At 42.2% G+C, this 27,254-nt stretch overlaps 1 protein-coding gene across 4 annotated transcripts in view; it reads left to right on the top strand.

The window, feature by feature from the left end:
- ptprub (protein tyrosine phosphatase receptor type Ub) overlaps window positions 1-27,254 on the top strand; it is a 200,747-nt gene that overhangs the window by 126,915 nt on the left and 46,578 nt on the right. For 2 of the 4 annotated variants that reach the window (XM_085178198.1, XM_085178199.1), the window contains exons 8-17: window positions 2,886-3,203; window positions 6,545-6,654; window positions 9,941-10,142; window positions 12,240-12,342; window positions 12,426-12,699; window positions 19,133-19,169; window positions 22,588-22,726; window positions 23,686-23,709; window positions 23,960-24,114; window positions 24,731-24,918. In XM_085178198.1, the coding sequence (XP_085034324.1) occupies window positions 2,886-3,203; window positions 6,545-6,654; window positions 9,941-10,142; window positions 12,240-12,342; window positions 12,426-12,699; window positions 19,133-19,169; window positions 22,588-22,726; window positions 23,686-23,709; window positions 23,960-24,114; window positions 24,731-24,918 (1,550 nt within the window). The remainder of the gene's footprint in view (window positions 1-2,885; window positions 3,204-6,544; window positions 6,655-9,940; window positions 10,143-12,239; window positions 12,343-12,425; window positions 12,700-19,132; window positions 19,170-22,587; window positions 22,727-23,685; window positions 23,710-23,959; window positions 24,115-24,730; window positions 24,919-27,254) is intronic. The other 2 variants (XM_085178200.1, XM_085178201.1) reach the window with 1 other exon arrangement.

Here is a 27,254-nt window from a genome sequence, read left to right on the forward strand (position 1 = left end):
GCTTTTGCATGACACAAATCAGTGTTTACAGTTCTGACACGTGTGTATTTTGTTATACACTTCAACACTATGAATCTCCTCCTGTCTCACATTCTTGACCCTTCAGTAGCTCTAATAACCGGCTGTCTCCCAGAGTTCCCCTGACCCAAACCTTCAAACCATCTGGTCCACACCACCCCTGCTCACCCTGCATGCTTCTGCTGAATCCTGAACACAGACAGACGCGCATGCACCCGCTGCTGGCCCGATTACGTTTAAGTATGAGAAAATAGATCGGCGGGGTTGCTGTTGTTGTTGTGGTTTGGTTTCGGGGAAGGTTGTAATTATCCGGTGAACAGAAGGGATATTTTGGACCCTCTTTTGTATTTAGGAAGTGAATTTCCTCTCCCGAAGCCGTGTCTCACCACCGTGACTAATCTGACTCTTTCATGGTGAAGCATGTTGGCTAGCCGGCTGCGCTGTGCACATATACATCCTCGTGGTGGCGAGCCATCCTAGCGCCGCTGCTGTAAAACTAATGGCCGTGAATGTGAACACGGTCTCCACCTGGCTCCGATGGTCATACAGGTGTGCCTGATGAGCCATTGCTGTGATTATCAGCACGGTGCATTAGCACAGCTTGAAGCCCCTCAAGTAAACCACAGAGGAGAGGCGAGCGTTTGTACTGCAGGTGGTCCCCAAACTATGCTAATGGGCTTCCACCTGCTGCTGGGTCACTGAACCTTCTGGAAAGCCCCTGCCCGTGATGCTTTTGGTCTGTTAGAGGGAGCCAACGCTGGAGCCCGACTAAAATTAGGCACATTAGGAACACAAGTGCTTTGCCTTACTTGGCATGTCATTTATCATGTCTTCCATTCAGAGGCAGAATTCCCTATATGGGCAGATTTGGATTCCTGTGCACCAGGGTGTGAGTGAATGTCTGTATAACACAATCTATACTGCTGCTGTCCCATGCTGCAATTTTAGAGGAAGTAAACCAGAACCAATCACATCTTCTCTAACTTCCAATCTCCGTTCTTCACCACAGTGCTGTGGGCTAACGTCCATGTTGGGACGGCTGCAGTTTTCATGCCACGGGGTGCCAGGGAACGGGTGCCCGTGGCATACAGACAAATAAGACGAGGCTAAGGGAAGGGGCTGGCACAAATGTCCACTTTGAGAAAACCCATAATGAGCACACTGTGGCCGCTTTGGTGGCGCTTTCATCAACTCAGCAGTTAAATGCCTCTCTTTATTTAGCTCTCAGACTGTGCAGACTGTCAACTGCACCATTAAGACAATCCTCAGTCACACTGAACAATGGTACATTAACATTTCTTACTGGGTGCAGTCTACTACGGTGCGATTACCGTGCCCACCCATTTATCTACCGTCACATTACTCTGGAAGAGGTTCAGATCAATGCTCTGTTCATATTTCCATCTACCCTGAGATGCCAGATAGCAAATTAAAAGAGAAAGTTGGTGATTGCAGAGACCTTTAGTATAGATTGGAACTGTCATAAAATCTCCACTGCTCTGGCTAAGCGTCTCAGACAGTCTGGAATATATATATATATATATATATATATATATATATATATATATATAGAGAGAGAGAGAGAGAGAGAGATCTATATATATATATATATATATATATATAGAGATCTATATATATATATATATATATATATATATATATATATATATATATAGATCTATATATATATATATATATATATATATATATATATATATATATATATATATATATATATATATATATATATCTATATATATATATATATATATATATATATATAGATCTATATATATGTACATATGTATGTGATGTCTGTTTGTGTGCCTGTGTGTCCTTGCACAAGTACACAGCACCTTTCGAATCCATTTTCTCAGATAATACTTGTCTTAATGCATTAGCCCCTGCTCAGTGATGCATTAGCCACTTTATTTAAGTTCTCTGCACTAATCTGTGCAGCAGCGAGAATCCCTCTGAGTGTGCAAGTCAGCGAGGGAATGAAGACCTTGGCCAGTAACCTCAAACTCCACTGATCTCTTGCTGTACCCGATATCTTTGCTGTCATTCCCTGCCTCCCTGGCCCATTACTCATCGTGCCCTATTAAAAGAATAAAGCCATACAATGCGTTATGTAGCATATTGCTTGACAAAAACGGCATTGATTGTGTTAATAATTTCCACTGATAAATACCTCCATTGATACGGAGGATGTCCTTGGCTTAACTTGGCCTTGCTTCAGTTTCGGACGTCCTCCCGAACACTGGCCGGTCTGTGCCTCTGGGTATAGAGGCTCTCTGTATCTTTCAGTGAGCAAATAAATTCAAGGGGAATATCACAGACGCAGCTGTTGTTCTTTTAGTACGAGTTAGAGAAAGTCGGGGTTAACCCGCCAGTGACCAGAATTAACTCGGTGCCTTCTAAAAATATGGACCGGGCCACCGCGATGACCCGTCAGTAACACTGACCAGCGGAAGTGAATGCTCTTGTGTTTTTTTGTATGCGGATTAAACCTCAGGGCGAAGGAGTGAAACTACTGCATGGCCACTTTGTTCTGCGGTAGGGGAAAGGGAGGAGACTGGTGGGAGTGCAACAGCAACCCGCGGCCTGTCCGATTAATTACCGCAATTGGTGTGAGTTCCTGTTCTGCCATCAGGGATGTGGGTGTGTTGTGCTGGCAGCAAAATGACCTCTGCATTGTGGCAGGGCAGTATGGCGGCACGTAGAAGAGGAACAGCTTGAAAACTGCCCGGGTGGTCCTGTTATATTAGTAATGCAGGCTATTTGCTGGATGTTGTTGATATTTCACAATAAAAGCTTAAATGTGTCTTGTCCGTATCTCTCATATCCTTTTCCTCAATCTCTCACAGAGCCCATGCGCGCATTGCGGGGACTCGCCGCCACAGATATCCAGCCCAGGCAGTTGTCCCTGCAGTGGGAGAATTTGGCGTTCAACCTGACACGCTGCCACACCTACTCAGTGTCCCTGTGCTACCGCTACACCATGGCGGGAGGAGGCGGCGGCCACAACACCACCGTACGCGAGTGCCTTGCAGTGGAACACAATGCCTCACGCTTCACGCTGCGTGATCTGCCACCCTACCATGCCATCCATGTCCGTCTGTCACTGGCAAACCCAGAGGGGAAGAAAGAGGGCAGAGAGGTCACCTTTCAGACGGAGGAGGACAGTAAGTCCCAGAAGGAGATTACAGAAAAGACAGTAGATAGATGGTAAAAGACGGAGCGCAGAGAAACTAAAACCGAATAGAGCCACTGGATGAATGCTACACATTCAAGGTTCACTACCAGTTTATTAGATCTGCAGCAAAGTGCAACATTAATATCTGATCCCATGTTGATTAAAGTTCTAATGATTTCAGTAAAACTGTTTTATAATGGCGGATGTAGTTTATGTGTTGCTGTTGAAGTCGTTGTTTCCTACTAGCAGGCGTTTCTGTTTATTATCTTTTCCACCTCATTTAAATCAATGAAGGGAGGCTAAATAACAGAATCACCTTGCTTTATATTGCAGTACAACTGAGAGAAACAAAAAGCTGAAAGCTTCTGAGATTAAAATAAAAAATCCAATCAACACCTTTCCGAAACACTTTTCTTCAAAAGTATTGTAACCTTGATGAAGGTGAGAATATTGTAGGACTGCTTTAAAAAGCTGTAACATTAGCACTAATATTAGAGCAGCTGGGAAAAGTCTTAAAGCTGCTCTTGCTCCTTAACAGCCAAAGACACCTGTCATTCATCAGGCCTTCTTATTAAATGTTATTTTCTTAAAAAACAAACAAACAGAAACCCTCCACTCTCCAATTATCACAAAGTACAAGTTCCAATAATATGTGGTTCCCACTAAATGTTGGCAGTCCAACGTTTTATTGCCTTAAAGCATTTGCTCAGTTTGTCACATGCTAAACTGCGGTCTGGGGTTAGCCCACTGTACGTTCTCATAAGTGCAGGCTTACCATATTGAAACGGTCCTATGTTATAATTTTGTGGACATACACCACCTCCCTAGGATTGTGTCATCCCTCTTTGCTTGCAAAAAAAGCCCTGAGCTATTGAGGCATGAACTTCACCCGACCCCTAAGATGTGCTGGTGTATCTGGCACCAAGATGTTAGCAACAGAACCTTTAAGCCCTGTAAATTGTAAGATGAAGCCTCCATGGACTTGTTAGACTTGTTTGTCGAGCACACCCCACAGATGCTTGATTGGATTGAGATTTCGAGGGGAATTTAGAGGCTAAACAACTTGTTGTTGTGCTCCTGAACTATTTTCGTTTTGTGGCAGGGCGCACTACCCTGCTGAAAGAGGCCACAGCCATCAGGGAATGCTGTTTCAGTGCTTAGGTATTGATATATGTCAATGTACCATCCACACGGATGACAGGACCCAAGGTTTCCAAGTAGAAAGCATCACACTGCCTCCGGTGGCTGGTCTTCCTCCCATAGTGTCCAACTCCAGGCCTCAAGGGCCGCTGTCCTATAGGTTTTAGATGTGTCCTTGAGCCAACATGGCTGATTTAAATGGCTAAATTACCTCCTCAACAAGTTCTCCAGAGGCCTGGTAATGAACTAATCATTTGATTCAGCTGTGTTGGCCCAGGGTGAGATCAAAAACCTGCAGGACACCGGCCCTTGAGGCCTGGAGTTGGACACCCCGGCCATAGTGCATCCTAATACCAGGTGTTTCACCATGGTAAGCGATGCACACACAACCGGCCATCCATGCGTATCTGTAACCGGAAGGTCGCCGGTTCGATTCCCGGGCTCTCTGTCCTGGTCGTTGTGTCCTTGGGCAAGACACTTTACCCTACCGCCTACTGGTGTTGGCCAGAGGGGCCGATGGCGCGATATGGCAGCCTCGCTTCTGTCAGTCTGCCCCAGGGCAGCTGTGGCTACAACCGTAGCTGCCTCCACCAGTGTGTGAATGTGAGAGTGAATGAATAGTGGTATTGTAAAGCGCTTTGGGTGCCTTGAAAAGCGCTATATAAATCCAATCCATTATTATTATTATTATTATGTGATGTCAAAGAAAATGTGAATACCTTCTTCCATGGCTTCGTGACCATTGTTGGTGCTTTCATTTGGGGACAGGGGTCAGCACGGGCGTCTTGACTTGTCTGTGTCTATGCAGCCCCACACACAACAAACTGCAATGCGGATGTAGATTCTGACACCTTTCTACCAGAACAGCTCTGTGCATCAGTGATCCTTGGTCACCTGTAACCTTGCTTCTGGTTCACCGCTGTTCTTTCTTTGTGTTTGATAGATATAAACCACTGCAGACTGTGAACATCCCAGAGTTACAGTTCTGGAGATGATCTGACCCAGTTATCTAGCATCACAATTTGGCACATCTCAGACTTGCTCAGATCCTTAGCTTTGCCAGATTTCTGCTTCTAACAAATCAGCTTTGAGGACAAAATGTTCACTTGCTCCATAATATCACCCACTCACTAACAGGTGCCATGATGAAGAGATAATCAGTGCTATTTGCTTCACCTGGCAGTGGTCATAATGTTATGCCAGATTGGTGTAATTCTGCTTTTCCATCAGTGTTCAAAATACACAAATCCATTATCAGTCCAGTTTTGTGTAATTAAAACTTCTCCCCTCTCCCTTACGCATTAATACAGAAAGGGTGACCAGCTGACTGAGTCGGCATCACAAAAGATCCATTTCAGTTTTAGATGGAAATAACATAAAAGAGAAAACATATCTGAGACTTGGGCAATCCCGAGATAGGATTTTGTTCTTATTTCTTATATCCTATTATTCCTGTGTGCCTTCACAGATTTTCTGCGTGGTGGCTAAAGGAGAAATCAATTCTGCCGTGAACCAAAAAAACGAAAAACATCTAAACAAACAGGATTTTTCAGAAAGCTATATACACACATATGTACAGAGAAAGATAGAAAAAGAGCAACCAAATAAGAGAGTGAATGTTTTTCTTTTGCTTAGATAAAGATGAGTATATGTATAAATACAAACAGTGTGTGTCAATTAGAACCACCTTTTCCAAAAGTCCCAATAAGCTAATTTGTAGTCCTGACTAACCCAATTCAAAAAAACAGTCAACTCAGCTGTTTGGCTCTCGCTTTAGCCTCAGGCCTGAATCTCACATAACAGTCTTCCTCTGCGCAGTGCTCGCACACACCGCTGGGACCAGGACTTCAACTGAATGGCCCCAAAACCGTGTATAGTTGAGAGCTTAGGCCTTCACATATTCATCAGTATATTTAAGCTTTGACTGAAGCAGAATAAAAAATATAATTCTTTTATAATGTTTTCTTTTTTCTCGTCTTTGTTATGGGTGCATAATTTATGCAGTTCATGAATAAACTGTATCCTTTTTGTGAGATTTGTCTGCCTACTGCTCTGTGTGTCAGAGTGCTTTGTGTGATGCGTTGCTCTGGGCCACAATGACATTCACTCTGTGATATTGACAGGAGAGGATCACTGTGTGATTAGCCCTTCAGTTTCCCTGACAAATGTTTGTTCTGTAATTTCTCATAGTCCCCGGAGGCATCGCACCGGAGTCACTCACCTTCACCCCACTGGATGACATGATCTTCCTGAAGTGGGAGGAGCCTGTTGAGCCCAATGGACTTATTACCCAGTATGAGGTGAGCCCATGGAGACATGAGGGTGAATTTCTTCGATGTGTAAATTTAATTGGTTGTAGAGTTTGGTGGATTGGGGCAGGTGCGAGCATTTAGTAGTCTCTCTGTTATCATTGTTGGCTCCACTGGATTTACAAGTTGACTTAATCAGCTAACATGGTTGCTGTGCTGTTGTTTGCTGATTCTTTTAATGATTCTGGAATGTAAACATATTCAAATCTAATAACAAGCAAAGCTGTACCCATACATATCAGCATGTTAAATGCCAGTGGCTGGATGGGTGATTAATCAACTTCTCTGTGCTTTATCTTGAACTTTATTCAGGGTTGCCATGGTTTCTGTAGCAGAAACTAACTGGGAAAATATTTCTGTGTACAAAGTCTGCAAACGTATAGATGTCAAAATCCTGAACTGTCTGATGATGATGAATCAGTTATTTAAGTGCAGTCTGTACAGTAGTGATTTTAGACTACAACTAAAAGAAAAGAGAATGTCATATGCTCAGATGAATCTTTAAAAAAATGAAATGACATTGATCTACAGTAAAACAAACACAGATATTAAACGTGTTATTGCTAGGAAACCATCAAACTAGCTCGGATTCTCTAGCCAATAGTAACTCTGATATTCCTCTCCTGCCCTGACAGACAGCTGGAAAATTTAATGTCAACCTGACTTTGGTTGTTTAAATAGTATTATGTTTAATCATATTTCAACGTCCTGTTAAACACTGTCGGCATTTTAGTTGAAAGGCACAGAGCGAGGTCTCTGTCAGTTTCTCTCCCTCACCTGCCATCCAAGCTATCCTTGCCACCTGCACCACGGTGCCTTATTTGTAAAGTGGCTTTGACAATACAAAGAAAAACCCAGTAATATTCTAAATAAAGTTGTTAAATATTATATACTACAGATGGAAAGCCTAGTGGTATTAACCCTATTGGTATTGTATAGTGATAAAAGTGAGCATAGGGATTGTATGAGTGCATACACTATTGCTGAAAAGAAAAGCGATGCAGGGAGTTTTAAGACGTCAAATGTAAAGAATAAAAAAAATCAGTTTTAATAAATTTAAACATCATTAATTTTGTAAATCAGGCAAATTAATGAAAGACCATTGAGCCAGTGAGTAAAACATTTGTGCCACGTGTGCCATCAACAATGTATCATGTGAGAGACATAGGTCATACAAGCTGCTTGAAAAAAGGAGACTGACACTCTGAACTCAACTGTGATAGAAGATCAACTATGATCTTCTTCTGAGATTTTGAGTGGCAATCACTCCTGGGTGTCATCCAATGCAAGACCTCCCCAGAATATATAATGCCTGCAAAGTACAGACGCCTTACACACAGTTCAGTAAAGGTCCCGGTGCAGGAATCTGCTATGTGACCTCTGTAGGATAAAACGTACCTCCAACACATAAAGGGCTGCTGGGATAGTTGGTAAAGTCTTAAAGCTAAGCAAAATGCACGATCAGGCGCTTAGCTGCAGGCCGAGTTTCTTTATTGGGTTGCTTGCATCATACATACGACTAAACTCATAAATTAAACTGAGGTGGATGTAGTTTGTTCTACAGCTTCCATACCATTTTTGTGGTCAAGAATAAAATATAATTTTCCCATTTGGTTTGATAAATTTAGAGGTTCTTTTTAAGGGGTTGTTAACTTTATATTCAATATTTTTTACCAGCACAAAAAAATCTCCAGCAATACAAAAAATAACAAACCCAAACAGCATTTCCTGGAACTGAAGCGTGCCTGTTCTTTTTTGTTTCCTGCCTAGTGCAAAAAATATTTCCCTCTCTAGTTGCTGAACCATTTTCAGCATTGCTGCAACTGGCACAGTACAGATAAAGTATGTGCTTAATCACACAACCACTCTGCTGCAGTTTATGCTTTTTTCTTTTTCCACCCAACGGACAATGCATGTGTGTCTTTATAAACAAAAATAGCAGCGATGACTGGATATGCTTTTGCTAACGTTGAGCACATGGCTTTGTCTTCTTGTCCTGTAGAAACAGAGAGTGGCACCTTAATCGATACACACATTTTTGCTGTAGGGCTTCTGCTTAGCTGGACAATCATTTTGCATTTACTTTACACCCTCCGTCTGCAGTAAGCACTCAGTAGGCCTGCCTACCCATGCTCAACTCTTCCTTCCTTCTTCTTCCTTCTTCTCTTGCAATGTCATCTCAAGGATATATTAAATAGAATTTCTAGTTTGACATATAAAGTGGAGGCTGCACAAGATTTTTACACTGTAGTGTACACTGATCTTCCTCAACTGACAAAGAAAGCTTTATACAAAGCTGTAGAAATCCTCTTCATTTCTCTCAGATTAAACTATTGACCAGTCTGCCTGAGCCTATCGACCAGAAAGCTGTCCTGCAAGCCCTCCTCGTTCTTCTGTGCCTTTGTAGCAGAAACACAGTGGTCTGTCTGTCCTCGGTCACTGGATGGCTCATAATTCTATCTTCTCCCTGCGAGCATGAGCAGACATAAAGCTCTTCTTATGATAATCAGCAGAAGCTTCGGTTCAGCTCGAGCGTCAGCGCCGGCGTGTGCAACGTGCACGCGCACGAGCACATACGGTACGCATCGAAACGTGTGTGTGTTCGTTTCTTCAGTGAAGTGGATCTCCTCCAGCTCCACGTTTCCCTAATACGCTCACCCTTGTCTGATTGCGGTAAGGTCATCTCATTTAGCTCTCCACTATTTCAAAGAGCATAAGTGGAAATTCTCGTGAGGTAGAGGCACAGCTAATCACCTCTAGAGGAAAAACTTTTGAAAAGATTACACTTTTTTGAGGACACTCTTGCGCACCGATTTCGTAGTGTTAACAAGTGTTAATTAAACTCATAAACACTTCACAGTATTGATTTTCATGCTTGGAAATACTTTTTAGTGCGTGAGGTTCCGTCTCTGGCCTTCATAATGAGCTACTTAGTCAGAAAATCACTTACGGCTCACAATGCTTCTCACCAGAGCTCCATGTTGCTCGTATGCCTTTGAGCTAATGGTGACCATGCCAATCAAGACGTATTCACCTGAAACTGGAAACCACATGAGCAATTAGCATGTTTATTTAGTGAAGCAGTTTATTTCATGTCAAGTGAATCATATCAATGAAATATTTAATTTACTACTAATGGCCGAGCCATTTGTGCACCTATTTGATGAACTCAACTGGGGGGGAAATCACCGTTGAAGTTTGTTAGCAGGTATAACAACAGAGCAAAAAAACATTTTAACTGTTTTTTATGCCGTTTTTATTCCCTATCTGACATCAGATCAGCTACCAGAGTATCGAGTCATCTGATCCGAGCATCAACGTCCCAGGACCCAGGAGAACAGTGTCAAAGCTCAAGAACGAAACCTACCACATGTTCTCCAACCTCCACCCTGGAACGACTTACCTAATCTCCGTTCGGGCACGTACGGCCAAGGGCTTTGGCCAGACGGCCCTCACCGAGATCACCACTAACATCTCTGGTAGGAGCGCCGCTGTCGGAGCATCCGTGCTATTGTGGGGGACGGTGCGAAATCTGGTGTAAAATTGTAAGATAGAAATGAAGGCGGGCGTGTAGAGGCTGTTCTCTGTGCCATCGCTGCCTATCGCTAATGCAGCATGCAGGTACAACAGTGAGACTTCACCCACTGTGTGCTATAATTAGAAATCAGGTTTTCTCTCTTTTAACCTCTGTGTCTTCTTCCCTCGCTGAGGCAAAACTGCTGCTCCCAGAGTGCAAGAGCTATTTTCCAATTGCCTTTCCAATCTAGTGGCACGCTGTCATCTCACAGTCCTCAAGACATAAATTAACTTGCAGGTAGCAGGAAAGCACAACAGAGGGGACACTGCTGTGCGTTATGTGTGAAGAAAGATTTAGAACATTCTCGGGACCAGAACACCCCTTCTGAGAGTCTCAGAGCTTATTACTGGTGATAGAAATCCAACCTTTGTGTTTCTGTTTCCTTTTAATGATGCATTTGTGCTTGTTAAGGGATGAGATTACACCTCTGAGGAGCACACAGCACGACCACTCCCACTCGGCCTCGCTTGAACATTTACTCTCTCTGCCCCCATCTCTTTGCAGAGAGGTCCGGTTTGTTTAATTATAGATTTAGTGCACAGGCTCACTCGCTGTATGGCAGACAGCAATCTGGCGTGGAGCCAGACCACAGATAGAGTCCAAAAGTCTTTGCAGATCATCCTCAGCCTCCTCCTCTGGCCCACGGTGCAGAACATTCACTTACACTGAGCGTCTCTCAAATCTGCACTGACAGCTAGCAAACACTGAACACCTTCAACAGCCACTACTGTCAGCATCTTCAAGCAACACCCACCGCGGAGTATCCTTCCGCGCACGTTTCCTCATTCGCGTGCACGCGGAGTCGTGGCTGACGGGCACTAATCTCTCAGACAGGCTCAGTGTGGCAACTGGCATCGAACCCTCTTTTTTCTTTTTTGGCAGTACGTAATGTCGACAATAGTGCATCTGGTTTTCCTCAATAACTCACCTTAATTGATGCGTGCTCTTTCCTTCTGCGCTATTAGTGAACTGCTTTTTAATATGATAATTATCGATTCCTCATGAATAGTTTGCTCGCTTCCCCCTCGCTAATTGACTGCTGATATTAAAGAAAAATGTGCCGCCACATCTCCAGGGAGAAGCATGACTTTAGCCAAATCCTTTTAAATGAAAAACCCATTCAATTTAGCTTCACTCCCTTTACTTTTAATTGGACTTGTTTCTAAGACAACTAGAAGGGAAATTCAAACATTGTACTTAAAATGACAATATGGGGTTTGGGTATATTAGCCCGTTTATCCCTGTATTCTGACAAAGGAACGTCTTTGCTCAAAAAGACAGTTTGTGCGGCTTTGACCAGGGGTGTTAAACAGTCATTCATACTTAAACAAAGTAATTAAGTACCAGTTAAAATTACAGGGCTGTCTGTGCAACGAACGAACAGATTTATTTTTGTAATTTGACACAGTTCTTTCTTATAATTTAAGCCCAAAGAGTCGTGCTGACAGATTTCTTTTCACTTGCTACAGTAGAAAAACTTTATCGTGTGGAAAAATTGATCTGCACTGTAGTTAAACTTCTTGACTGCACATTGACAAAATCAAGCTTTGCTGATCAGACCCACTTAAGGTCAAAGTGTGGCTGCATGTGGCCCACGATTCAAAATGAGGTCGACTCCCTTGACCTTCAAAATTCATCTCTGAATTTCTAGTTCCATAGTGTAAACTATAAATATGTTAAAGATCAATAGTGATGTAGCTGTGTGCGCACATTTTTTTATCTTAATGACGTGGCGAGATATGCCAGTGTATCAACAACTGTCTGCATTGCCACTAGTTAGTGTACTATGAGGAAAACGCTATATAGTGAGTGAGTGAGGCTCAGTCTTACGTGACATTTCAAGGATGAACATGTGTATGTGAAAGGACAAAGAGGCAGAAACTGTGTATGAACTCAATTATTGTTGCTTAAATGAGCACTGGCTAAGGCTAGACGTGTGCTTATTTGCGTGTGCTTTTATTGTTTTTGACATGTAAGCTTTTGTGTCTGGTGTCCACAGCTCCCACCTTTGATTACGGAGACATGCCGTCTCCGCTAAGTGAGACAGAGAGCACAATTACTGTCCTGCTGCGCCCCGCCCAAGGCAGAGGAGCACCTGTTAGGTGAGGAGATCATTTCAGGCACAGATAAATGATTTTCATCAATGCTCCAGGCTTATTAAAATGCACATCTGTTCTTTGTACAGCACATACCAGGTAGTGGTTGAGGAAGAAACTGGGAAGAAAGTGAAGCGGGAACTGGGGGTGCAGGAATGCTTTCCGTTGCCCATGTCACACGGGGAGGCCCAGGCCCGAGGGACGCCTCACTACTACACAGCCGAGCTGCCGCCCAGCAGTCTGCCAGAGGCCAGTCCCTTTACTGTGGGTGACAATCACACGTATAATGGTTACTGGAATAGCCCTTTGGACCCCCGTAAAAGCTACCTTGTCTACTTCCAGGCTATGAGCAACTTCAGAGGGGTGAGTGACTATAAACTTGCACTGGTGTTGCAGCAAAGCTGGACACGTTGTTTTTGCAGACCTTGTTATAATCTGTGTCAAATCGTACCAATGACACTCCTGTTCTTTAATGTCTTAAATGTTGTCAAATCTGTTGTAGGCCTTTGTATGGAAACTGTTCTGTTCACCACTGATGCTAACACACAAACACACCCATCTCCATATTATCCCAGTTTAATCCCTGGCCAGTGGTACTCAAATGAAGTCTGAGCCAGTGGTGTTTGGCGTTAATGAGTATCTGTATTTAAAGTACTAATGCTGTGACTGATGTATTGTGTGGACCTCTGAACAAGCACTTATGCAGTGAAAGAGGTTGTTGGATGAAAACAAACTGCGCAGGCAAATGTAACTACTTGAAAACTACAAACGCTTACATCCTACCACTTTGATTCTCTGCAAACAAAGCATTTCTGAGACAGGAATTACTTGCATGTATTACTTACAGCAAGCAAAGCTCTGATTAAGTGGAATTACTCAGAGTAAACAATCCACTTCATTCGCTTCCTCTGTCCTGTTACCTCCATGTCCTTGACTGCTCCCCTCTTTCTTTATGCAAATAATTAGTTAATTATCTTCGAGAAAAATCCAGATGTAGCTGGCCAAGGTAACGCAGAACTAAACCCGAGGCTTTTACGCGACTGCTTTTCTGTCCACTCACTAAAAACTTGCAGACCTTGTTTCCACACGCCTGTGCTTCCTTCCATTTCATTGTTCTTGAACAGACAAAGACCTTCAGTTGTACCCAGAGGATGCCACATTACCTTTCCAAATTCCATTACAGGAAGAGCTGCTACCTGGGTGAGGCAATTACTTAAGGATAATTGGGCACAGGTGCAGCTGATCAGTGGTAGAAAGCTGCTGCTTTAATATTCACAGACTGTGGCAATGTAGCTGAAAGTTATTGCCGTAGGTAAAAACACAGTCTTCTGTGATCATCAGCTGGTGATAAATACGTGCAAGCTTGGTCACTCGTGCCTGCTTATTTTTTCCGATTTCTGTCGGCTGCTTTTTCATTAGGAGTGTGCATGTGAGTGTTTTTAAAAATCCTGCAAACAGGAGCTGGGTGGCTCGTCCCCACCAGTAAGATCTTTTTCCAACCCAGTGAAAAAACACACGGACGGAGTGCTGTGTGAGCACTTCACACAGCTAGGCTACCAAGAATGGGATTAGATAGGGGCGGCCTGGCTTTACCGGCGGATGGGATTAGGCTTTGTTTTGCCTGGCAGGGGGCCAGCATCCATGACCCACAGTGATGGGAGCACAGTGCCAAATCACACAGCCAACATTGTCCTCAGTCCTTTAAACATTGCTTTGCCTGGAAGTACAGATGCAGTGAGTGTTTAAATCTGTATATCGGTGCTGCAGGACCGAACCGACTTCACTTAAATCAGCTTTTAACACGAGGAGTTTTAGTCAGAACAAGTTTACCCTCACAAACACATTATTTCGGTTAGTGTGTCAGACCTTGCTCAGTGTTCATTGCTTAGCACAGGATCTTATTAACCTCCTAAGACCTGAACTCTTCCACGACATGCATTATTTTTGTTTTTAAGAAAAATGAGAGCCACGTATGAGGATATTTATTTAAAATTTTGATAGAACAGTAGCAGTATAATGTCCTCGTAAGTGGATATCTGGCCCATGTAGAGCAAAATTGAGTATTTTGGTCTAAATAACCCAAAATGTGATGTCCACATATGTGGACGGCAGGTCCTAGGAGGTTAATATAGCTTTTTCATTGATGTCAGTGTAATAGCTGTGTGATGTCAGTGAGTTCGGTATAGTTAAAGCCGACCTATGCTTTGTATATAACCCACACACATCACAACAGGATTATGAAAAGACAAGGATTGCAGGAGAAAAGGTGTCATGTGCATAATGTAACAAAAAAAGTATTAAAGAGTGTAAAATAGCAGTAATTAGACTGCTAACAGAGCACACAGTTATACGGCATGGCACTTAGCTTGTTAATGATATTAACGTCATTAGCAGGCGCAGTTTTTCACCTCCCAGAGTCATTTAAAAGTGGCCACATCCAAGTGCTAATGACAAAGTGTATTAAAACCATCAAGCAGATGTCCACGTTTGGCTCCTGTAGCCTGCACGGACCAGAAACGGTTCAGCAATTGCTAAATGTTTTGTCCTGTTTTGTATTTTCCTGCTTATGCTCCATGTGCATTTATGCATCACAGGCCTTTTCACATTTTCGCATTGTGCGCACACTGTCACAAAAATGTAGGCCAGAAAAGTGAACGTTGGCATTTTGAATTCGATTGCGTACAGAGGCACAAATGCATGTACTGGAGATATTTTTGTAGTGGTGTTTTGTAAAGAGGAGAGCGAAGCGTAATTACTTTATGCCTGCTCGTTTTAGTGGAAGAAAAATTTTTAAAGAGCACTCCAGAAGCTGGCAATGAAAGTAGTTTCTCTCCCAAGAGTGAAGCATCTGAAAGTCACATACACCTGGATTAAACACTTGTTGATGCCGTGCTGACATAATTGTCATCTTTAACAGTTATTTAAGCTATTGCACCCCGGGGGGCGAACAGAGCTGTCATCACGTTTTATGACTTATTGGGACGCCTCGTTATTTCAGAATCTCTGTGGTTTATTTAAGGTTTTGTCTTTGTGAAGGGGAAACATTGAACCTCTATAATGGTGGAACAGTTTGAACAGTATATGGGACCCATAATATTTGGTATTTACCCATGCTAATCATCTAGAGAGTGGCTCTCAAGCCTCTGTAATTGCTTTGATTGATCCATCTAAAGAGGTACTTGAAAAGCTGTGGATAAAGGCTGTAGCTTTGAAGGATACAGCATACCCATTTATAACCACTACACTTAGATCTCCAAACTTTGCACACACACACTGTAAAAACCTTGAGTGTGTGCCATAAAGCCCTGTGTTGCATGTTGGCATTTGCGTTTTCTATTTAGAGCTGCCAGGAGCCACCAGCCCCTCTGGCGTAACTGGCACAGTGTGGGGAGACGTGATGTTTCTTCCACAATCTGGAGCTTGCCAATTAACACTTCTGCTGAGCTAGTGCACAATGACTTAGATATGCGAGTTGAAGAATTTACTTGTCCATCACGACGACCTATTTTTCATCATCTGCATTAAGGAGATGTAAATGTATCTGTCTTAATTTGCCAAAGCTTGTAATGATTGAATGTATGAATGATTTCAGATGCTTTCTCCATAAAGTAGACTGCTTCAGATGAATCAGCTTTTTTTCTTTCGAAAGGAAAATGTTTAATGTAATTGAGTCAGTCCACAGAAGGCTCAAAGTCCCCAGTCAGCAGTCTGCATGTACCAGTTCTCCTGATACATGCAGTGGAAATGAAGTGGGTTGCACTTTGATGAATAGTATTAATTAAAACAAATTGATAATCATTTTACAGCAGTTTATATAAATTATATTAGAAATGTGGCTTAAAGTAAGTTATATAAATCCACCTGTCAGCTTCGTTGTATTGTGTTAATGTGCAAAAGTGTTTCTTTATATTTTGCTAGGAAAATGGGAAATTGGTGCAGCGATTTATCGAACCATGCAGACATACATGGAAATATAATATATATAGCATTAACTAGTATAATATTTGCTTATAACATTTCAGTTAATAATACAGTATGGAGTAGGGGTGGGTGATATAAACGATATACGATAGAAACTATATAAATTTGGCCAACGATAGAGTTTGACTATACCGCTCAATCGCGATAGCGCATGTTGATGATGTCATCAAGCTGCGCCTGTTTTGGTCGAAAGAATCGCAGCGGCTACAACCATTATCATCTGCAAATTATGCCGACAGTCATAGCAAAGACATGAAGCACTTTTGAAATATGGGGAAAGCCAAAAACTGCGCTTCCTCCACTTCCGTAACATTGATTCATTAATGTTGAATTCTCTCGCAGCTGTTCTATTCCCATGTTGTTGCAGTATATTAATAACTAACCTCGTATTGTGGATGAATGATCTCAGTTGTTCTCTTGACTGAAGTTTGGCCCGTGTATAGCATCCTGCTATGCGATTGCATTTGTCCCTGACCACCAGAATCCCTCACGTTAACTTTTATCGAGTGGAAAAAAAGTTGGCGTTCATCCTCCAGCTTCACTGTGCTAATGTTATGCTAACATAGCTGTGTCACTAGCAATCACATAGCAAAACATTATATACCAGGTAGTCCAACTTCAGTAACCCTGCAAATGCCACTGCTGTTTAGTTTTCTGTCTTCATTTATGTCGAAAGTGGTAGCAGAGCTGTACGTTTTAATTAGTTTAAAAAATCTCTCAGTCAGAACATGGTATGTCATGTTTAGGTGGAAACTAGCGAGCTAACTTCCTGTTAACTTCTAACTAAATTTAATAACTTCTGTTTTGGATGGATGCCTGGATGTTAAACTTAATTGTTACACCTGGTAAAGCAGCAACACTGATGATTAAAGAATTTAGACCGTTTTTAACTCTCAGTGTTCGTTTGACTTTGGGACCTGAAGTAGACGGAGTTTTGGACCAAGATTACTCTGCGAAGCTCCTCACTACGGCAGCCGTAATGTTCTGACAATCCATCAAGCAGTGCGGCTTACCAAAGTTGTACTAAAACATTTTTTAACAGATTTCTGCACGCCCAAATCGGTTCGAGGTCAGTAAGCACAACCAGAATTCATACATAAGGCACACTGTCGATTTTTGAGAAAATTAAAGGATTTTAAGTGTGCCTTATAGTGTGGAAAATACGTTATACAGAAGAAAATAATATATCGCGATATATATCGTTACCGCACATGCTTCAAATTATATCGCAATATGAATTTTAGGCCATATCGCCCAGCCCTAGTATGGAGACAAACACAGAGTTCATTCAATTCACTTTCAGGGTGCATGAAAGTCAATATTTGGTTTGGGCACCTTTATTCTTCAACACAGCCTGAACTCTCTTAGGCAAGTTTCTCTTAATTCCTTTAAAGTATCTCCAAGAATAGTTCTCCAGGCTCCTTGAAGGACATTCAGGTCTTTTGCTTTGGATATTGGGCTGCCTTTTGTTGAGTTCTCTATCAGGATAATTGTACGTTTTTACCAGCAAAGTATGCTTTTTATTTTACATTACAACAATAACTGATTCAGCTAATAATTTATATTAATAATAATTAATATTAATGATCAAGGAACTGACCTCACAGTCCATTGTTCATTCAGTGGGCTGGTTTCAGTTATTGTGCAAATGTACTGTTTATAAGGTTGGGGAAACCTGCAGAATCAACCTTTGGAACAGCCAAAATAGCAGCAGTTACCAACAGAAAAGTATATCCTCAACAGCACCTCAGTATCGGTCAGAAGTGAGTTTCACTGACTCGGATTGGACTCCTTTTACAGAGCTTTTGAATTAGTAGGGGCAAGAAAACTGGATTCAGTTGACTCCAATCTGCAATCTACTGATATCTAGTGGTGAGGTTTTACACACTGTTGGGCTGGAGAAATGGCACTCTGTGTGACGGACATGTTTGTTTACAGTTTGATTCTATATCTTCAGATTAAACCACGGAGTTAAAGACTTGTTTAAGTGTCGGATTAAAATTGTATTTTCAATTTAAAAAAGCAATGCAACTGGAGTTTGAGGAAAGCTCGTTTTGCCCATTTCTGAATAGAAGAATTTGCATAATTGTCCCATAATACCCGAATTAGCATCTCTGAATCTTAATTTGATGATACATCTCCTCCATGAGGTGGCAGGATGGAATTGGATTACAGTCTTGGTTCCCATTAGTGCTGTTTGACAAAGGTTCTTTTCGTAACAGAGAGATGCCATCAGCTGAAATTTGAATAAAATGAATGATTTTTATAGCGATGGACTGGTCTGAAACCCCTCCTCTTAATTATGCTGAATTTGTTTCAACTTTCAGCTTTTCTCCTTCAGATAGAATCCCTAATCTCCTTCTCATACACTTCACCACAGATCTCAGGCTTTAGATATTTTTTTGTTTTCTCCCGTCGTCAGTAGGAATCTTAACTTGTGAGGTAATTCGTCCTTTTACACTCAGTCATTTTATGCTTTCTTTGGAGACGTGAGTGCCACCCACTCGTGTTGAGTAATTTGTATTTCTAATCAGAGGGTATGAACAATTGAAATGAAAGGTGGCATCATCCTTCTAGATGCGGGCTAGCATCACTTCTAACATTAAGTCCGTACTGCTTGTCTTGGGAATAAACATCATAATTTTGAAAGCATTTGTGTGTTTTTATGTGTTGTAATCATAATTTTTTCACCACTTAATAAATGCGTGCGCCTCGGCTCAGTATTTCACATCCTCTCTTCTATTATCACATCTCTTTCATGCAAAATGCAAAGTGACACTTTCCCCCTGACGTCTGTGTTGTCTTTCTCTTTCAGGAATCTAGAATAAACTGCATCCGCATTGCTCGCAAAGGTAATTCAACACAAATATCTCACCTCCCAAAAACACTGTGACCTGAATCCATTTCCCTGCATCATTTCTAAATAACTTGCAGTATTGTGTACTTTTGTAGAAAGACAGGACATTACGAATGTGACGGTGATGGTGTGTTTACTCTGTTGTAGGATGAAATATTCATGAGGTGATTCTTCGCGTAGCTTTCGTTTTTAATATGCTGTCGATACATTGTCACCATTTATTTGTTCATTAAAACGTGCAAATACTTCAGATCTGCCGGTTTGACTGCCCAGCGTCGCTACTTCGTGACACCTCGTGGTAGAGCGAAAAATAGTTAACCTGCCGTGAAGAGGAAACTAACAGGGGACGGACGGTTCAAACTAATTAGTGACCTGATCAGCAAATTATTAAAATTGAAAAAAAGACACTTTAAGAACTATTTTTCCTCCCTTTGTTATCTAGCACTGCATTGAGCATCATACAGTCTCTGTTGTTAGAGGCAAGGTTTCATCTTAGTACTCTGTAGTTCCCGCCTATCTCTCTTCTCTTAAGTAAAAAGGTGAAGAACTGGACAAATTTTCTCTGGCGGCCCCGGTTGTTTAGCACTGGGCCTCAGAGAAAAGGGCAACAAGCAGGGAAGGATTAGAGGTCAGGCTTTCATCCTGTTTGTTTGGGGGCTGACACTGGGACACGTCGTATCAAAGGCAGTCTCTTTGTTCTCATCAGCAGCCCACCAGACAGCTACATCTGAGGGCTCTGACCTCTGCGCTGTCCAGAAGGGTTCTCCAGATCAAAACTTCCGGATGGAGCTACCTTGGCCTATCAGTATGAGAAAGCCCTCCCTGCCTCCTTATCTTTACCTCGGCTTTTTTGATTCAAAGGCACATGAAAAGGGCAGAGAAATTGACTCTAAGTCCTTATGGCAGGAGAGCCCCTCCACCATAGTACACTGTCAGATCACGGTAAATAAAAAGTCATGTATTTATAGTTATCATAGCACCGCAACAGTAAGCGGAGCCTTGCAAGTAAATTGACTTGGCGGGGTGTCTTTTTCTTTTTTTTGGTTAAGGCCTCTTCTTTTGTGAGAGAATAATGAAAAAGATGAGGCTAAGGAGAGGCCAGCCTTTTCAGCTCGATTTTTTGCTCCCCACAAGTGCCAAATTGGGCACTGATTAATTAAAAGTCCCCACAGCAACAGACTTTATGCTGCATTTGCCACTTTTATTTGACACTGGGCAGAGACAGAATGAAAGAAATGAACAATGGAGCTCCTAAGATAAAAAGAAAATACAATTAGCAATGAAATAAAATAAAATACCTGTAGAGAAAGAGAAGTGGAAATAAGACAAAAGAATAAAAGGTTAAATGCACAATTGAAAGTTATGATTTAAAAAAACTGACAGCAATACATTTTCACCACAGGCATGGTGATATAACTGAAAACCCCCTGAAATGCCCATTGATGACAGGAAAAAATGTGGGTATTTCCAATTTCAAGGTGTAACAGGTCACAGGGTTGTTTTTTTTTTTTTTTTGTTGCTACGTGCGATCTCCATGATCCCTCTACCATTAACAGAGCCTCTGCATCATCGGGTCCTAAGCCGTTATTATCAAGCAGCCCATCACAAGCGAAGTGGAGGCAAATGATTCTGGCTTGGATAACAAAGCTGGAGATTACATTTCAACTTCCAGGTGACAGTTTAATTAAGGATCCTCTGGCAGGCTCAACACAACAATAGACTTCCATTTCTCCTCTAAGTGCCAATTTCCACCATCGGGCAGCTGGCAGGTGCATGGATTCATGTGGAAATCTATTTCATGCTCGTGTTTGGCTTAATAGAAATTTTGAGGGTAAAAGAGGCAAAACCGCCTTATCTGTCCAAAATGTCAGAAAACTGAAATTGATTTTTCACCTCCTCCGCTACATTTTTAGCCCGTATAAAGAAGCCTTCCCCTAATTTTAAATGAAGTTGCGGCATAAAATAAACAGTGAGCATCTGAGTTTGTGGCTGAGACGGTGCTTTGAATGGAGCGCCGTCTCAGACGCGCTGGAGTCTTTGTTATTCGTCGGTTACAGTCGCTCAGAGACACAAAGGCATTTTGGATGTTTGTGTGTCCTTGTGTGTGAACAGAAACCACAAAAGGAATCACTCACTGGCTAAATCCTTTCTCACCACGGCGGCAGACGCGACGTTTAAAAGCAGCACATGCAGAGATGTCACGCTATCGGATTAATATGTAATCGGAGGACAGCGACACGAAAGTGATGTCCAAAGCAGTTTCAGAAATAACAGCCTTAGACTAATATCAGGCCAGTGACTAATTTCCCCCTATTCTGATATGTCAGACATTCATGATTGATTAAAAAAATCCAGCCAAATCCTACCATGATATTGCACTACTTTCATCTTTATTTGGACAGAGGGTTCTAAGGCGGCCCAAGTGCCCATGGCTGCAAATAGTTGGACTAAAGCACGGCTCTGTTTTCATTTTCCCTGCCCCAGATCTGATTTTCTTTTTCCCCAGCAGGCTGTAAGATAGAGCTCTATCCCCAGGCCTGCTCTGACTTTCTCCCATTCTCCAGATAGTATATACTGTTCCAGTAAGCTCTGGAGGGCTGGTTTCCAGGCTGTCAAGGCCTGGAGGACAGGCTGACACACAGGGAAAAAAAACTGGATCAGTGGGCTCCTAGAACAAGGCAAAGAAAGACCCACTGCTCAGCACCATTTACATAAGTATGAAGCTTTATGTAGGAGAAATGAATAACCTGCTATTATGGTAACGACCTTTCCAGTAGCTCACAGACAGCGGGGCACCTTGAGACTGTACTGTAAAGCAGTGTGGAGGTTTCTGACTGGAAACTGATTATTGATTGAAAATTGACTTCAGAGGTCAGTGAGTGTACGACAGCATGGATTGCAATCCAAACACGTCGCGTTATAATTATAATGTTTAATGCACAACTTTTAAATCAAGAATGATTTGCTGCTGTGAGTTCACCGGCCTCACTCTCCCAAATTTGGAGCCTTGTAAAATTTGCCAGTTCATACAAACCTGCCTAAAAAGATCATTGTAGACATAGTAGCGACATATATCTTTAACTGTCTGAAATGATCACAGAAAATCATTCCGTGTGGGAGCGAGTCTGCTTATTTTGCACATGTCACTTGGACATCTGTTTGGACAGCGTGGACAATCACTGTTCAAAGTGTCGCCTCTTCATTTGCATACGTTTTTCACTTCTGTCTATTCTTTTGAAAATGCCTCAGATCAGATCAGCGGATCTCTTAGCAGTGGTTATGATAGGTAGTGTGACAGGATGACAAAATTCAGCTTTCCTACCTCTGTTGAATCCTTTTTGCCCTTTATTCCTTTAAGTTCTATGTTTGCATTCTGCCTTTTTAATGCGGCTCTTCTGTCTTCCCTCGTGTAGCGGCCTGTAAAGATCATCGCAAGGCTTTGGAGGTGTCGCAGCACTCCGAGGAGATGGGGCTGATCCTCGGTGTGTGCGCCGGAGGCCTGGTGGTGCTCATCCTCCTGCTGGGCGCCGTCATTATCATCATCAAGAAAGGGTAAACAACTTTCCATAGACGTTGTGAACAAAACATGCGTCATTGTGCTTAATCACCCCGCATAGTTTTACCTTTTACGTTTTATTCTCCAGCAGCTCGGTGATCGGCTTTTACTCTTTGCTAGACTTTTGCAAAGGTCACGCTTTCCAAAAGATGGGCGAACAGCTGGCGTGGCGTTGTTTTTCTTTTTCTTATATCGCACCAGAGGGACCAAACAACTCGCATCTGCAGAGCCTGAGTGTGAAGTATTTAATTAAAGGCGGATGCAATTCAATTAGCTACTTAATTACACACACCAAACAGACGCCTGACCCTTAAATGAGATGGTAATTGGGAGGGAAAAGGTGTGCTTTTAGAGATTATTAGTCAATGATCCCGCAGGTCTACAGTAAATCATCGACACCTCTGGCTCCGCATTTATTCAGCGGCAGCTAAACTCTCAAATCGGGCTTCGACGCCCTCGCCTGTTTAAGATAAATTGAATTCTAAAGATCCAGCCAAAATAGGAGTTAGTCAGAGGCTCCAGCAATCGGTGTTTAAATTGCTGACACAGCGTTCAGGGTAATGGTGAATAATCTTGATTGTGGAAGTCGCTTCTACTCTGCACATTAGCCCGCGTTGCTCTCCTAAGCCACCATGAATTTCACTTTTAGGGAATTGATTATTAAATTTGCTGTGACAGGAAGCCGCGTGGTGTAGTCCTTGAAGTGTAACACTGAGACGTATTCGATTGAAAGAAACACACATTTTTCTGCCCGGCTGTGGTTTAGTCTGTCAGCACCTGCTTGATCCGCTCGCATGTGTCATATGGCCGCCTGCGCAGCTAAACTCATGAGAGGACGGTTTTCATTTTCACTGTAATCAATGCACTCTGCCCTTAGCTGACATTGCTTTCATCTTACATCTCTTCTTTCTCTTGATTTTTATTTTTTTCCCTTCTTCTCCTGCACTCTTGCCAGAAGGGACTACTACTCTTATTATCCGTAAGTGACTCCACCTCTTTGCTTTTCCATCGTTTTGTGATCCATCATACACGTGCATGTGCGCTTGCTGGCTGTCAATCATGAGTTACAAGAGTGTACCACTCTTTTTTTTCTTCTCTCAGCAGATCAAAAGTGCACAAGCTTCTTTCTGTGTTTTTTTTTTCCTATCTAAACATAACTGCAGAGACTCTTGTGGCAATCTCTTCTTAATATTGATTGCCTCTTGATTGTTTTCTCTATCCGTTAACAGGAAACCAGGGAACATGAATAAGACGCCAATTACCTACCGCCAGGAGAAGAGCCATATGGGCTCTATGGAGCGCAGTTTCACAGACCAGAGCACCCTGCAGGAGGATGAAAGAATGGCTCTTTCCTTCATGGATTCACACACTTGCGGCACACGAAGTAAGAGAAGTGCACCGCTGTGACACTCATGCAAGCTTTGCATAGCCCCGAACCTGACACGCATCATCCCTCACTTTGTAATCTTTTTGGCCGTTGCTCGATCGCTCCATAAATATTTCAATCAATTTCAACATGTGAAAAATCTCCTTCAGTATGATTTCTTGTCAGCGACTACCGCCTGAAGCCAACACAGAAACACAGAATCTCACTAGATGGCAAATAAAAAAAAATAAATGATTTGTGATTCTTGTCAGTTTTCTGCTTTCTAATGTTGTCAGCATCACAGAGGAGGAAAGATGGATGTGTTTATCCTAAAGATGCTCGAGATTCTTGTCTGCTTCACACTATCTGAGAAAGAGTTGCCGACGCATCAGCATAAGATCTATTACGAAGACATCTGTATCGAGACGAACTCTATTCAAAACTTCATGCCTGACGTGTATTTGTCATGTATCGGCCTGTAAAGTGCATTTCTGTGCTGCTAACACATTCAAACCAGTATAAACGTGACGCGCAAGTGTTAGAAAAAACGATAAATGTTTCAAGCCGCGATGTGTCTGAGTCATTAACGCTTCAGCTCGCTCAAACTGTGAATGTGTCTGTGTGCGTCGCTCAGGTGATGCTCGAAGTTCAGTGAACGAAGCCAGCAGCCTGCTGGGAGGCTCCCCGAGGCACCAGTGTGGACGTAAAGGTTCCCCCTACCACACGGGACAGCTCCACCCTGCCGTCAGAGTGGCCGACCTCCTCCAGCACATTAACCAGATGAAGACCGCCGAGGGCTACGGCTTTAAACAGGAATATGAGGTGAAAGGGCGCCGTTGTACTCCTATTTAACGCTGTGACATTATAAGACAGCATAGACAGCTATTAGTCCTGCACTCTGGCAACGTTAAATGAACAGCGGTATAAAGAATGGGTGCTGGTGCACTCATGCTGAGTTATTTAAAATGGAGCTATAACACTTTTCCTACTGTCTTATATGTGCTGTTGCAATGGTAGATGGACAAAGTTTCAAATAATGAGGTCAAAGTCTATGCAAGTAGTTGCTGTGAGCCAAAAGCTCAGGCTTCAGACTATTTGAAGTACTTGGATCGCATCTGTATCCTTTACTTCTTTGGCTAGTTGATGTCAGTGAGAGGAGTTGTCCTTAATATGGTCACTTCAGGTGCGCAGACACCTGCTCTGCCTGACACTGAAAGGCAGAGAAGCAGAGCACTTTGCAGGATTTAGAGGTTGCCGATTTATATATTTACTTGTATGAAAACGTGTTTGCCTTTCCCAAAGAAGAAAGCGTGAGCCGAAACTTCAAAGAGCAATGTTTTTTCAATGAACCCAGCATGAAGTTTGAGTTTCAGCTATGTTAATGCTAAAAGATGCTATTCTGCCTATGAAAGGCAATAATGAGCTGTCAGAACTCCGAGCTGAAGGTGTCACTAAACCACTGCTGTTGTATTTAATGGATTTCAATGGTTGCTACTACAATTTCACTCAAAGTGTAGCCAAATCTGCTCTTTTTCATTCTGCTGCCTCTTGAAAGCTTTTTTTATTGGTTAAAGTTGTTAAAAGTGATGCTACAGGGAGGAAATATACAAAAACATAGATGGAGATGAGCTTGTTTTGTTATTTTTAATATTGTGAGATAGTTAACATTTTGTGCTTCAGGTGCTTGTTTGGTTCAGTTCCATAATTTACACTTGTCGGGTGTGATCATGATATTGTGAAATTATGCCTAAAAGTACCACATTTCTGTCCAGTCCTCCCTTCAAGATCACTCTCTTATCCAAACTTGGACCGATTCTAGAGCTGCTTCTATTTTCACATTTCCCACTTTCGGGCCAAATGCATCTGTGCTTTGCAATTATTCAGAGGAGGTCGGGGAGCAAATATCCACTTCTGTGACAAACTGATCCAACTTTTGTATCGAGGAGCATTAGGAGGAAGCACAATCCAGAGAACAAACAGCATTTTCAAGTTGTTTAGTCCAGAGTTTCCAACCCCTTCGGTGACATTGGAGGCTAGCAATGGGGAGGAATGCTTTCATTTATTTATCTATTTTTTATTTTCAGTCACGGGGCTGTGCTCAATGAATTTGCACCCTGGGGTCAGCGAAGTTCTGCTGTAACGTCCTGAGGCGAACGTTCAATGGAAATGACCTGAGCTGTGGCATGTGCCAGCCAGATTCCAGAGGCACAAGTGCAAGCGGTCATGACGGGACTTTCAGAGCGCAGTCTAAAAATAGAAGTTCCACTGAAATTGGTTCAAGGTACAGGAGAAGATGACCTTAAATTTAGTACATATAGGTGCACTTGTTGATTTTACCTTGTATTTGGTCTTCTCTTCTTCTTAGGGGCATATTGATCGCCCAATTTAATTGTGGTTCCTTCCCTTCCTATAAATAAAAAGTTTAAATATATCATTATCATACCTTTTAAAGATGACAGGTGAAATTACACCTTTCCATTAAATTACTTACTAAAATGATATTTGCCAAGTTATCTCCAACAGCTCGGAGAACTTGGCTGATAGTGACGTTATTATAATTAGTATTACTAAATATTATTCTTGCATTTTCTGTAGTGTTACGGTGTTACATCCCAACTTGTAACACCTAGCAGTTGAAGGCTTTTTCTTCTGAGGGTTCTGCAGTTGTTTCAGTGGCAGATGGAAAGCACTACTTCTTAGACATGTCCTAGTTCTGTCCTGAGGCTCCCCCTCAGCAGGAATGCTTGACTTTAATTGCCAACATTGTTAGGAGGAAGGGTGTAATTGTGCTTGCTTTTGAATGCGCATACAAAAAGCTTCAAACACCAAGGAATTGCACTTGTTCTTTCTTATACACTTTGTTATCTTTTAGTTCCCTTTTTAGTCCACTTGGGATCTGACTGGAGTGGTACCCAGTGGAAAGAAAGAAACAGGTGTGAGATGAGATGACGATATGAATTTGATTTATTCCACAGAAAAGGAATAAATCTGACCCTGCAGAATCAGCTGTTTTTGTGCAATAATATTACCATATGTGGTGAAGCCACGTAAAGTTTTGTCCTCACACTATGTCAGTTTTGAATTTTCTGAACTAGAGGCTGTGTAAGTTCATGGGGATGGGCTTAAATTTGGTACATATTAAGTTGTCTTTGTTTTTC

The sequence above is a fragment of the Neolamprologus multifasciatus genome, chromosome 11 (assembly GCF_963576455.1).
Source record: "Neolamprologus multifasciatus chromosome 11, fNeoMul1.2, whole genome shotgun sequence".
Lineage (NCBI taxonomy): Eukaryota > Metazoa > Chordata > Actinopteri > Cichliformes > Cichlidae > Neolamprologus > Neolamprologus multifasciatus.